At 52.2% G+C, this 13,590-nt stretch overlaps 1 protein-coding gene across 7 annotated transcripts in view; it reads left to right on the top strand.

The window, feature by feature from the left end:
* Nucleotides 1-12,486, top strand: part of PFKFB4 (6-phosphofructo-2-kinase/fructose-2,6-biphosphatase 4) — a 34,593-nt gene extending 22,107 nt beyond the window's left edge. For 6 of the 7 annotated variants that reach the window (XM_040445280.1, XM_040445281.1, XM_040445279.1 and 3 more), the window contains 5 exons: nt 5,369-5,473; nt 6,976-7,105; nt 7,213-7,275; nt 8,288-8,352; nt 10,449-12,486. In XM_040445280.1, coding sequence (XP_040301214.1) covers nt 5,369-5,473; nt 6,976-7,105; nt 7,213-7,275; nt 8,288-8,352; nt 10,449-10,508 — 423 coding nt within the window. In that variant the 3' untranslated portion in view covers nt 10,509-12,486. The remainder of the gene's footprint in view (nt 1-5,368; nt 5,474-6,975; nt 7,106-7,212; nt 7,276-8,287; nt 8,353-10,448) is intronic. The other variant, XM_040445284.1, reaches the window with a different exon arrangement.
* Nucleotides 12,487-13,590: the final 1,104 nt, after the last annotated feature.

The raw sequence follows: 13,590 nt of genomic DNA, 5'->3' as shown, positions 1-13,590 counted from the left end.
AGCGGGGGAGAGACAGAGAGAGAGGGAGATACAGAATCTGAAGCAGGCTCCAGGCTCTGAGCTGTCAGCATTGAGCCTGATGGCAGGGCTTGAACCCACGAACCTCGAGATCATGACCTGAGGCAAAGCCGGACGCTTAACCGACCGAGCCACCCAGGCGCCCCTAACTGCCATTTTCAAAGCAACAAAATGATGCCGTTAGCAGGTTTGCCTCTTTGGGCTTCCCTGTTCTCCAAGACCTTGGCCCCTCATGGCCCCTCTGCCTGGAGCTCTATGATAATATCAAACAAATATAAATTTTTTTCTATCTGGGTTTTCTAGTTGCTCTCCCTGGAGGGTTGGTCTAAACAAGCTAGTCCACTATTGCCTGAAGTGCAAGTTGGTAATGAGATCAGATTTGAATTGTAGAAGGGTCACCCCAGTGGGTGTAGAGAATGGTTTTGTTGTTGGGGTGAGGTAAAGGGGACAAGCTGGAGAAGCGAGACCGGTTAAAGGTGCTTACGGTGGCCTGGTTAGGTGATGACATCTGGAACTTGGCTGGCAGCAGTGCAAGAGAGAGAAGTGGATGGATTTGCAGGATGTTTATTCAGTTATTCACATATTTATGCAGGCCTACCCTGTGGTAAGAACTGGGACAGGTGCTGGGGACTGACATGTGGTGAAGTGATAGAAGCGATAACTGATGGGGCGCCTGGGTGGCTCAGTCGGTTGAGTGTCTGACCTCGGCTCAGGTCATAATCTCACAGTTCGTGAGTTCGAGCTCCGCAACAGGCTCTCTGCTGTCAGCACAGAGCTCACTTTGATCCTCTGTCCCCCTCTGTCTCTGGTCCTTCCACGCTCACTCTCTTTCTCTCAAAAATAAACATTGTTAACAACAACAAAAAGTGACAACTGAGTGGTGAGGTGAGAAGAAGACAGGCATCCAGGACAGTTCCGGGTTCCTGGCCACTGGGAAGGGTTCTGGGTCACAGGAGGACAGGAGCTGTGCCTACTTTGTTCACTACAGGGTAGGTGCTCAAAAAATATGTACTGAGTGAAAGGAGAAAATTTGGGGGAGAATTAGCGGGTGATCTCTTTAAAAGAGTAAGCACTTTTTGTAACCTATCTGGGAGCTCCCTTAACCATTCTGTAGGCTTCCATCACTGGTGGCTGCTGGGAGTCCTGGGAGGCCCACAGCCATCGCTGTCTTTGTCCCCCTGATGCAGCTTAGGTGCCAGTGTCTGCCCTCCAGGGACACGGATGTGGCTCCAACATTGGGTTTTGCAGAGAAGCCCTGGGCCACCCCAGTTTTTTTTCCATTGTAGTTAATCTGATTATTTTCCTAGATGCTGGTGGATTCTCTTCTTTTTCTTTCGAATTTTGAGACTGTTCCAATATCTGTGTGATCTGTTCATCATCTTTCTATGTTTATCTTTGTTCTTTTTGTGGGTTCTGGTAAACAGCCCTGGGCTAGTCTTCTATTTCAACATTGGGATTTTTTTCTTAGTTCAATCCACAATTCACGGCCTTATTTTTCCTTTTTAACAAATACCAGCTTTATAGGGGTGCCTGGGTGAGTTCGAGCCCCACATTGGGCTCCAAGCTGACAGCACAAAGCCTGCTTGGGGTTCTCTCACTCCCTCTCTCTGCCCCTCCCGTGCTCATGTTCTCTCTCTCTCTCAAATAAATAAAACTAAAAAGAAAATTAAAAAAAAAAATACCAGCTTTATAGAGAATTAATTCACATACCATACTGTTCATCTACCTAAAGTAGTTCAGTGATTTTTAGTGTATTCACCCAGTTGTGCAACCATCACCAATTGCAATCAATTTCAACATTCATTACTCCAAAAAGTAACCCTGACCCCCTGTCCCTGCATTTTCTTCCAACTCCTCCCTTCAGACCTAGACTACCACTCATCTATTTTGTGTCTCTGTGGACTGGCCTTGTGGGGATATTTCATGTAAATATGTGGCCTCTCTCTCTCATAAATAAACATTAAAAAAATTAAAAATTAAAAATAAGTAAAATGTTTTACTCATTTTTTGAGAGACAGAGACAGAGGGTGAAGGTGAGCGGGGGAGGGGCAGAGAGAGAGGGAGACACAGAATCCAAAGCAGGCTCCAGGCTCTGCACTGGGGCGGCACGGGATGGGGGGTTTGAACTCACTAACCGAGAGATCACGACCTGAGCCGTAGTCAGATGCTTAACTGACTGAGCCACCCAAGCACCCCCAGAATTGCTCTTAATGCCCGTATTTTTACCAAGAGTCTCATGGTTGCCAACAATCCTTGGCGTTCCTTAACTTCCAGCTGAGTCATCCCAATCTCTGTCCTCACATGGCCTTCTTGCCTGTGTGTGTGTCTCTGTGTCTTCACATGGTCTTCTTGAAAGGACATTAGTAAGTGCATTGAGACCCACCCTGGTGACCTCATCTATTTGGTTACATCTGCACAAGCCCTATTTCTAAGTAAGATCACACTGTCTGGCACCAGGAGTTAGGCCTTCAGCATATCTTTCAGTGGGGACACATTCGACTCAACAACAAAAGCCGGTTTGTCTTTCTAGGAATTTTCTTATTTCATGCAAGTTATCTAATTTGTTGGCACAGAGTTGTTGGTTAATAGTCCTTCAGAGCTTTTTTTTCTTTCTGTAAGCTTGATAGTAATGTTCTTCTTTCATTCCCGATTGTAGTAATTTGAGCTTTTTCTCTTGTCATTCTAGCTAAAGGCTTGTGAATTCTTTTGATCTTTTCAAAGAACCAATTTCTTTCTTTTTTTTTTAAATTTTTTAATGTTTATTTATTTCTGAGACAGAGACAGAGCATGAGTGGGGGAGGGGCAGAGAAAGAGGGAGACACAGAATCTGAAGCAGGCTCCAGGCTCTGAGCTGTCAGCACAGACCCCGATGCAGGGCTCGAACTCACAAACTGTGAGATCATGACCTGAGCCGAAGTTGGACGCTCAACCGACTGAGCCACCCAGGCGCCCCATCAAAGAACCAATTTCTAATTTCATTGCTTTTCTCCATCTTCTGTTTTCTAGTTAATTAATTTCTGCTCTGGTCTTTTTTAAAAAAAATGTTTATTTATTTTGAAAGAGAGAGGGAGAGTAGGGAAGAGGCAGGGAGAGAGAGAGAGAGAGAGAGAGAGAGAGAGAGAGAGAGAGAGAACCCCAAGCAGACTCCAAGCTGCCACTGTGGAGCCCAGCATGGGGCTTGAACTCAAACCATGAGATCATGACCTGAGCTGAATGGACGTTTAGCCAGCTGAGCCACCGGGTGCCCTGCTGTGATCTTTGTTACTTCCTTCCTTCTGTTTGCTTTGGGTTTACTTTGCTCTTCCTTTTTCCAGTCTCTTTAGATGGGAGATCAGATTATTGATTTGAGATCTTTATTCTTTAAAAAAAAAAAAAAGCTTATTTATTTTGAGAGAGAGCAGGGGAGGGGCAGAGAGAGAGGGGGTGAGAGAAAATCCCAAGCAGGCTCAGTGCTGTCAGCATGGAGCCCAACATGGGGCTCAATCCCACAAACAGTGAGATCATGACCTGAGTTGAAATCAAGAGATTGATGTTCAACCGACTGAGCCACCCAGGTACCTCAAGATCTTTCTTCTTTTTTGATACAGACATTTATTTTTTATTTTTAAATGTTTACTTATTATTTGGGGAGAGAGACAAAGAGCGCACGCATGCAAAAGGGGAGGGGGCAGAGAAGGAGAGAGAATCCCAAGCAGACTCCATGCTCAGTGCAGAGCCCCATGTAGGGCTTGATCCCATGACTGCAAGATCACGACCTGAGCTAATATCAAGAGTTGGACGCTCAATCTACTGAGCCACCCAGGCACCCCTTGATACAGATGTTTACAACTGTAAATTTTCCTCTTGCTCTGTACTTTTTTATTTTTTTATTTTATTTTTTTTAATTTTTTAACGTTTATTCATTTTTGAGACAGAGAGAGACAGAGCATGAATGGGGGAAGGTCAGAGAGAGAGGGAGACACAGAATCTGAAACAGGCTCCAGGCTCTGAGCTGTCAGCACAGAGCCCGACGTGGGGCTCGAACTCACGGACCGCGAGATCATGACCTGAGCCAAAGTTGGACGCCCAACCGACTGAGCCACCCAGGCACCCCGGTCTGTACTTTTTTAATAGACAACTTAGAACAAAGGCAGAGATCAGCAGCTCTTTTTTTTTTTTTTTTTTAATGTTTATTTATTTTTGAGAGAGAGAAAGAGCACAAGTGAGGGGAGGGGCAGAGAGGAGACACAGAATCTGAAGCAGGCTCCAGGCCCCAAGTGGTCAGCACAGAGCCCATCTCGAGTCTCGAACCCATGAACTATGAGATCATGACCTGAGCTGAAGTTGGACACTCAACTGACTAAGCCACTCAGGCGCCCCTCAGTAGCTTTTTATTAGGGCATTTTATTACTTCCTCTCTCAGTACCCTTAAATCACACTTTGGTGTTCTCAACCAGTGTTCTTCTTTGATGGATTTTTAAAAAATAGCATTTGTAGGGGTGCCTGGGTGGCTCAGTCAGTTATGCGTCTGACTTCAGCTCAGGTCATGATCTCATGGTTAGCCCCATGTCAGGCTCTGTGCTGACAGCTCGGAGCCTGGAGCCTGCTTTGGATTCTGTTTCCTTCACTCTCTGCCCCTCCCCCACTCACACTCTGTCTCTCTCTCTCTCAAAAATAAACATTAAAAGAAAAATAGCATTTGTATAAGGTAATCTATGCTACGTGTGAGTGTGTGTGTATCCTGAAGAGACACAAGTTGCTTTATAACTTGTACAACAATCCATACTTAGAGTATTTCTATAGCACAGAAAACAAAAGACACAAGAAAAGACACATAGTTAACATTCTGTGTTATTTATTTATTTGATTTCAATGTTTATTTTTTTATTTTAATTTATTTTAATGTTTATTTATTTTTGAGAGAGACAGAGACAGAGACAGAACATGAGTTGGGGAGGGACAGAGAGAGACAGAGACACAGAATCTGAAGCAGGCTCCAGGCTCTGAGCTGTCAGCACAGAGCCTGATGTGGGGCTCGAACTCACTAGCCATGAGATCATGACCTGAGCCGAAGTCTGACGCTCAGCTGACTGAGCCACCTAAGCATCCCTCTGTATTTATTTTTATGGCATAAACTGGATGGATGGAAAAGACTGTCCTGGTAGCTCTTTACAAACCAGAAGCTGCCCCCTTTGCTCAGTGGTCCCACGGACCTAGTCTTCCCAGATGCATTCTAAGTTCCGGGCTGGGAGGGCCCCCATGACCCAGGAAATACCCTGTAAACCTGATCCCCTCTGCCTGCCCTCCCCCCGACACAGGGCTGATCCCCGGGCCTGGCATGGGAGGTGTGATGACCGCGGTGTCTCCCTAGGGCGTCTGTGAGGAAATGACTTACGAGGAAATTCAGGATCATTATCCACTGGAGTTTGCCCTGCGGGACCAGGACAAGTACCGGTACCGGTACCCCAAGGGGGAGGTAGGTGGGATTTGGGGGCGTAGCCACCTGCCGTCTGCCCCAGGACCACTGGGGGGTGCTCTGTGGAGGCTGTGTGGGCGGTAGGTGGGGTCTGACCTCAGAGCTTGGCCAGGCTGGGTGTGCATGTCATCTCATCACCTCCCAGCCATGGGGTCCAGGCCACGCAGTCCCTGCCCGCCTTGGACAGTGGATGGACAGTGCTGCACGGGACTCCCACCTCTCAGACTCTGGATCCCTGCTTCCCAGTGTTCCCTACCTTTGCCTTTTTCCCTTCCCCAGGGTATCACAGGGATTGTGTCCTCCCTGTGACTCCAGACACAGGCCCCCGAATGCAGACATAGGGAGACCTTCCCCAGTTGAGTCGTGACCACTACAAGCCATGTGCTCTCATCTCCTTCCCTCAGGCTGGCTCCTGCTTCAGCCCAGGCCCCAGGTCAGAAATAGGTGGCCTTTGACTCCAGTATCTCCTACTTCCAGAGGTGGCCTAGGGCGGTGGCCAAATAAAGATACCACTACAGACACACAAGTGTATGCATACTTACACGTACACATGCGGAAGTCCCCATCCCCACCCCAGAGTCCAGACTCTGGGCCCCTTTGCTGTACTGTCTTCGGGAAAAGCACAGCTCTGGGTAGCATTACTTTTTTCCTGTTGTACTATGAGGCAGAGCTCAGATTTAAAACTAACCCAGATAACAGTAAAAAGGAGTAAAGCAGCTGGCTGTTCAGACTTGAGAATACAGGAAAATAGCAGTTACCAAAAGGACTGATCTAGGATTCCTCCAGAACTACAAGGCATTGCTCTCAGTCAGAGCGTGGAGGCACATTCAGCTCCCAGCTGGAGACATTTGTTTTGCTGGTTGTGTGCAAAGAGGACTCGGTCTCCTGGTGGAAATCTCTAAACCTCATGGCTGAGGGATTGGTCTAAGGTGTCCCTTGTCAGCTACCTCCCAGCACCCAGGGGAGGCACAGGGCAGGGAGACTGCCAGGATCATTGTTCCTGGCCCCTTAGGCATGCAGACAGGTCTTGTTCCAGGAAGTTTGGGGAGCCATTATTGCCCCTGCCCCCACAGCTCTTTCTGTGCACTCCACCTACTGTGGGCTGGAAGGGCACAGTGCCTCCTACCAGTCCTCAGTTGCCAGCATGTGAGTTCCAGCAGTGGAGGGTTCAGCCAAGGGCCCTGTAGGTGAGCACAGAGGTGGCCCCTTAGGATGGCAGCCTGAGGCCCAGCCCTGCCCTCTAGTCCTCCGGGGACCTGGCCTGGGGTGGAGGACGCAATCCCTTTCCCAGGCTGCCCATCTTTCTCCCCTCCCAGCTCCCCTCTCAAACTGGACATCTCACTGTCCTAGAGGGTCCCCAGGGGCCAGGCTAGAGGATACCAGGCTGCAACCTCCCAGAATGGTGAGCATCCTAGGAGCGAGGAGGTAGCTGGTACCCAGGATGTCTCCATCACTTACCCCTGGAGCAGGGCCTGAGGGACCCTTCCCACTTGCACTTGCAGTCTTACGAGGACCTGGTCCAGCGGCTCGAGCCTGTCATCATGGAGCTGGAGAGGCAAGAGAATGTGCTGGTCATCTGCCACCAGGCTGTGATGCGCTGCCTCCTGGCCTACTTCCTGGATAAGGCCGCAGGTGCGGGCCGGGCCCCCAGGGAGGTGGGATGTGTGTATGTGAGAGAGACAGTGGGACTGTCGTGTGGGCGTCCCTGGCATGCCAGCCCTCCCCATCTGTGTCCACAGAACAGCTGCCCTACCTCAAGTGTCCACTGCACACCGTCCTGAAGCTGACCCCTGTGGCTTACGGTAAGGAAGCTTCTTGCACACTGACATGGTTGCCAGATGCTGGCTTTCCACAGGGTTCCACGATTTTGCTGCAGATCCCTTGAAAATTCCTTTAGGGACTCATTCTTCCTCTGCCCACTCCACTACCTTTCCCAACTTACCTTTTTTTTTTTTTTTTTAAGGAAGCTCTATACCCAGTGTGGGGCTCAAACTCACAACCCCGAGATCAAGAGTCACATGCTCTACCAACTGAGCCAGTCAGAGAGGCACCCCTCCCAATTTATAATTTTTAGTTGTTGTTTTTTTATTTTCTGTTTGTTTGTTTGTTTGTTTGTTTTTAACTTCTGTGGCCACTGGTGCCTTTCCAGTGATCCTCAACCATCACCAACCCACATGAGGGGCTTTTCTACTGGTTTTTCTGAAACCCCCGTAAAGCCCCAAAGCCTCTAGGACCTGGGCCTTAAAATATTCTGGGTGCAGGGCCTGAGCTCCTGGGTCTCAGCTCCTCACTTTCAACACAGGCCATGAGGCACCCCTCAGGTGGTCGTGTCCTCCGGAGAATGACCGTAAAGCCTAGTGGCAGCTGATGTCATTCCCGTGTGTGCTCATCCCCTCACCCCCATTGCATTGAACGCCTGGCCTATCGGGCTTGTGTTTGTAGTGTGCTTGGGCTGTAAGTGGTTTGGCGGCTCTGAAGACTCACAGAATGACTCTATGCCGAGCTCAGGCCCGCCACTCAGACTGCCCTCCGCCCCGCCAGTGGGCAGCTTGGGTCCTCGGTGTAGCTCTGCCTGGGTGTTTGGGCTCCTCACCAAGGCTGCGCTGTGGCACGTGATAAATGTGGGCCTGACTGGGTACCTCATCCTTCCTCACATGCTCTGCAGAGCTGCCTAATGTGAGAGGACCAGGACGAGGCAGAGGATGGCTGTCTAGTCTATCATACCCCAGGCCTCGATCTGAGAGACGTTTCTACCCTCTGTGGCTCCAGCGGCCTTCCAGGAGGGGAAATGGATTTCCATCTTCCCTTTGGCAGGTTGTAAAGTGGAGTCGATATTCCTGAACGTGATGGCTGTGAATACGCACCGGGACAGGCCTCAGGTAGCAACGGGGTCACTGCTGTGGGGGCGAGCACATTCCTGGGGGTATCCAGGCACAGCATCTTCAAGGCCCAGAGCCAACTGGGGTGCCTGCCAGAGTGAGCTGGAGTTCTCTGCCAAAGCTGCTGTCTTATCACCAGGGCGAGGTCATGGCTCTGGGCTAGGCCTTCCCGAGGATGCTGGCCTGGGGGTGGAGAAATCCCTGGAGCTGGGTCCCCAGGCTAGGCAGTGCCTGAGTCTGGGTGTGGTGGCTTCTTCCCAGCAGACCTACCATAGCGGTCTGAGCCAGGGGGTGGGGGATCCCAGCTGGGAAAGAAGCAAGAGGCCCTACTAGGGGGCATGTGGGGATCGTTCCATGTTCCCCTACAAGCTCAGGCCTCACGAGCATCTTTTCCAACTTGAGCACACCTTTAACAATTAAAGTGGTATTGTGCTTTGTTGCAGAAAGGGCCGTGCAGGTACTGAGAGGGTGTTGGCACTGGACAGAGACTGTCATGCAGAAGAGCAGTTCACTATCCTGTGTTCCCCCAGTGCCTTGTTTAAGATAGAAGCTCCTCAAAGTTTTGCCCAGAACCACTTTCTATGTCCACGTGAGGTCTCTCTTTCACTGAGGCCAAGGGCCGGAGTTGCCCTTCTGGACCTCATTCACAAGGTCTACTGCAGCAAGAAGGCCTCTGGGGCCTCTGTTGTGCCTGCTGCCACCTACAGTGGAGCATGGGGGGCTCTGGGTCCCTATCAAAGGTGCAAGCCTTGGGCTGCTCACCTGCCACCCCTTGACCTTGAACCCCACTGGCAGAGATATGTGCATGTTCTTAAGACTGCTGCCCATCACTGGGACCATCTACCGTGTAGGCCACTTCTCTATTTGTCCTGAGAGTCTGCCCCAGGCCTAGCCTGGCACCCACAGGTCACAGGAGAAGGCATGTCCTAACAGGCACCCTTTGTGCGGAAGAAAGCCCAGAAGGCACTGGGCCCCAGTACTGACTGACAGGGTGATGGTTGGTGATGGTAAGAGAAGCCCCTGGAGCCAGCAGTCATTGGGGGCTGATGCCCGCATCAACGGGACAGGAGCCGGCATGACCATGGGGTAGGTCGCAGCCACCTTGCCCACCTCTGCGTGGTGGCTTCTGAGAGGCAAACTTCTGCTGGCCATAGGTTCCTGGCTGGTTTCCTTTCAGGTGGCGGGATCCCTGGGTCCTAGCCCATTCTTGGGAATGTGATGGGAAAGGGGGCCCTCGGGAAGCCTGCCCCACCCACCATGAGAATTGCACCTGCCCCTCCAATTCCAGTGGCTGGTTCAGGGCACGCACAGGTGTGCCCGTGGGGGCAGTGTCTTCCTCCCTGCAGATCCGGGCACATCACATCACATGGGGCTGTGGCCCAACGTGACCTGCTTCAGCAGGTGATGGTTGCAAGGGCCCCCAATCAAGAAGATGGGCCACCAGGATTTGGGGGTCCCATAGGACCATCTCAGGGAGCTGAGGAAGGTGTCAGGCTCTCAATCCCTTAGGCCACAGCTCAGCAAGCTGTGGAAGGAAGTGGACTTTGTGGTTTGACAGGGCCCATCTGTAGCTGAGGGCTTCAGGAGGTCCAGAGTGCCCCACCCCAGGTCTGAGAGGACAAAGCACGCCACAGACTACGAGATGTCCACAAGCTGCTGGGGCTACATCTGACACCTGTCCACCGACACTTCGAGCCAGGAGGAGGTCGCCCCCAGGAGCCAGTTCCCTTCCCTGCCCCCCACTGGCAAGGATGCAAGCCAGCTGTTTCCTCCTGGTTGACTCAGGCCTGGGGCAGGAGGTGGAGATAGCCTTACTTTGGGTGATGCCCGGCCTGTGTGCAAGGAGCAAGCAGGAACTGGGGGCATCTTCCACCCCTGCCTTTGAACCCTTGTGTTCGTCCGCCCACCATATGTTGAGAGGCTCTTGGGCCCTTGCTCTTAGGGAAATTTGGGGAACGGAGTCCTGCAGCCAGGGCTCCTGGGGGGTGAGTATGTGAACCCAGAGGTGCACAGTGATGAGGAAAGTAGGCAGCAGGACAGTGGGTGTCTGTCTATTCTCACCACAGCGTGAATCTTCTGTGTTGTTTGTTTTGCAGAATGTAGATATCTCGAGGCCTCCAGAGGAAGCCCTCGTCACGGTCCCTGCTCACCAGTGACCATGTCTCATCCACTGCGACCCCCAGGCAGGTACTGATCTCTGCAAATGAGATCATTACAGGCCCCTGCTCCATGTGACAGTTTCTATGCTGGATCATCCTCAACGCCACACCTGGTTGGTGGCACCCAGAGCCCCCGCACCAGCCCACCTGCTTCCTTGTTAATGGCGACAGGGTTATACGTGGTGCCTGACCTGCTGCTAAGAATCATTTGGCCAGACTGCGTCTGCCCTGGGCTGGTGAGAGGTTTCCTAGCAACCCGGTCCTTCTGTTGCAGCTGTGAGGTGTCCTCTCACCGGTCGGTTGGCTTTGTGAAGTGTGAAGCCCTAAACATGTGAACAGAAAGCACTTGCTGTGACGATCCCACCACGGCCGAGCTGTCTGAGGTGGACAGGGGGGGGCCCCTGCAGGGGCTCCGCCGTCTCCTCTGTGGCCACTTCCTGAGCCTGAGGCAAGGTCTTCATGGCAGCCTGAGCTCCACTGCCTTGGGTGAGAAAGAGCCCTTCCCATCCTGCCCTGCCAGGACCCGTAGAGCCACCAAGGCAGGTACCTCCACTGGCCAGGCCACTTGTATGAGCAGTGTGCTCACTTCACCACGACATGATGTACAGAACACGCAGGGAACACAGCCTTTGTGGTCACCGCTTCTCAATTGTGCACACACTGGAACATTGGCGAGAGCTGATGGCCAAGGCCACCCCTGCCCACCTGCTGCACAGTGAAAGCACGTAAAGACAGGGTGGTTGTGTGAGTTCTTCCCAGTGTACACCCAGGTGCTTGAGGGAGGGGCTGCTGTCCCCCTCCCCTCCTGGCCCTGCCTGCTAGGCTACCTCTTGCCTGTTGCCGCCTGTGTCCACACGGGAGTGTACCCCGGTGGCCGAGACATGCATTTGCTGTGAACGATTCAGAGAAAAAAAAGCCTGTCCTGGCATTCATTGACCTCTGCCCGTGGGACTGAGCCGGGGAAAGGGCGGACTCCTGAGGCACCCTGTCCAGGGGAGGATTTGCTCAGCCATATCGTAGCTTTTGATTCACGTGTATGGGAGCATGGCAGAAAACGACCTCAGAAGGCTACCATCTGTCACGCCCCTGAGTTCTTTTGAGCCCAGAGAGGCAGGCTGGGCAGTGGGTTTGGGCTCCATTTTATAGCTGAGCAGGAGACCTGTCCAGCAAGTCACAAGGCTGGGTGAGGAGGTGTCTGGACCTGTAGTCGGACGCCCCACCGTCCACAGGACCCAGGATCCCGAGCCCACCTTGTACCTGGAACCTTCCTTGGCAGAACAACCCACGTTTCCCAGCCTTCCGGGGCTTTGCAGCCTGCAGGTGCCACCTGTCCCTGAGGGAAGTTCATGTCCCTGCCCCAGCTGGCGGTCTGTCAGCCTTGGGTGCTGCAGTGGCTGTGGACAGACACGGTGGAGGGCTGGGGCAAGATCTTCTGGACTTACCTCCTGCCAGAGCCCCAAGCCCTAGACTCAGGACCAGGGGACCATGCCACTGCCTTTGGGACATGAGGACCACAGCCTTTGTTTCTGTGTCCCCAGAGTCTTGGGTGACTCGGTCACTTGGACACACTCACTTTTTGGCCATAATGGGTCTCTTTTGTTGGTGGCACCTACGTCTGGATGTCCCCACTTCGCCAGGACCTCGAACTGGCTGAGGCATGACCAGTGAGGCCTTTTCTCTGTGCCCAGAGGGCAGTCAGGAGCTGCCGGGCCCAAAGTGTCACAGGGCCTGGGATAAGGCAGAAGGAAGCCTGGGGGCATGGTGTGGGTTGGGGCCTTTCCTCTCTGCCTCTGCCCTGGAGTGGTCTCTGCATGGTCAGCAACCCACTGGGTTGGCCACTGGTTCTATCCATGATGGTGGATGTGCTTGTGTTGAAGACACTTTCCCGTTCTTTTCAGAATGGAGGTTGTTGGATCTCAGCCACACATTACACTGTGTCTAGCATTCTTTGCAATAAATACTTTCTCTAAAAAAATTGGGCACCTGACTGGCTCAGTTGGTAGAGTGTGCAGCTGTATCTCGGGGCCGTGAATTCGAGCCCCATGTTGGGCCTAGAGCTTACTTTAAAAAAAAATAAAATATATAAGAATCTAAGGTTGTATCTTGTGACCATCTCTCCATTTGTGAGGTATTTCTGGCTGGCTCTGCACACTCCCATGTTGTAGTCTCTCGTAGGTCTGTGTTGGGGTCCTTGGTCCAGCTCCTACCTCCATGCCTACCCCTCTCTGGAGAGGAAACTGTCTTGCCCTGGAGTGTGCCCTGGGCCTGGTGCACATGGGCAGGGACAGGGCCGAGTTTTCTCTGGGCCAACCTAGGGTTCTGGGTGCTCATCCCCGAGCAGGAAGCAGATGTGTGAGGGAGCATTTGGAGCAGAGCACCAATGAGGGGAAATTATGGATCTCAAATGTTGGCATCCCTGGAGAGGGGAACCAGGGGCCGGATGGAGGATGGACGGAAGGTCTGCATGAGGCTGTGGGTGGGGGCGTGTTGGCTAGTTCTGTTGTGTTTTCTTTGTCACCTACCTCTGGATTGGGGAAGATGAGATGAGGGGCAGGGTTTTCCCTTTCTTGTGCCCCAGAAAATCACTGGACTTTCCATACCTCTCGCCCTGGGGCTGGGCTGTTGGGAGGGCAGGGCTGCTCTTCAGTGGACATGATGGGGCTGGACATGGCTGGGTGCCCATCTGCACCTCTCTCGGTGTGTCAGGTTGGAGGTGGCTGTGGCTGGGCTGTTTCTGAGTGGTTTGGTGTTGCCAGTGGCTATGGCTGTGCCTTACCCAGCTGTGTCATGATGGATGACAAAACCCCCTGGGCATCATCCCCGAGTTCAGAGGGATTCCAGCTGCAACGGTCCTCCTGGTAGGTGAAATTAGGAGACAGCTTGATGGTCCTCACCCTGTCTCTGGGCACTGAGTTCCTGGGTGGACACCTGACCTGAGAGGCCTCAGCACTTCTGGAAGAAGGTGTTAAAGATTTTTAGCAACAAAGCAACAGCAGAAGGAATGAGATTTAACACTATGAGAATTTTTCTTCTGGTCCAGTGTTCTACCACAACCTAGAAAGAGCAATTATATATTGTC

This window comes from Herpailurus yagouaroundi, unplaced genomic scaffold (genome assembly GCF_014898765.1).
Source record: "Herpailurus yagouaroundi ecotype Mexico unplaced genomic scaffold, PumYag 193, whole genome shotgun sequence".
Lineage (NCBI taxonomy): Eukaryota > Metazoa > Chordata > Mammalia > Carnivora > Felidae > Herpailurus > Herpailurus yagouaroundi.
Note: the sequence above shows the minus strand (reverse complement) of the source record. Positions and strands in the feature narration are given on the sequence as shown.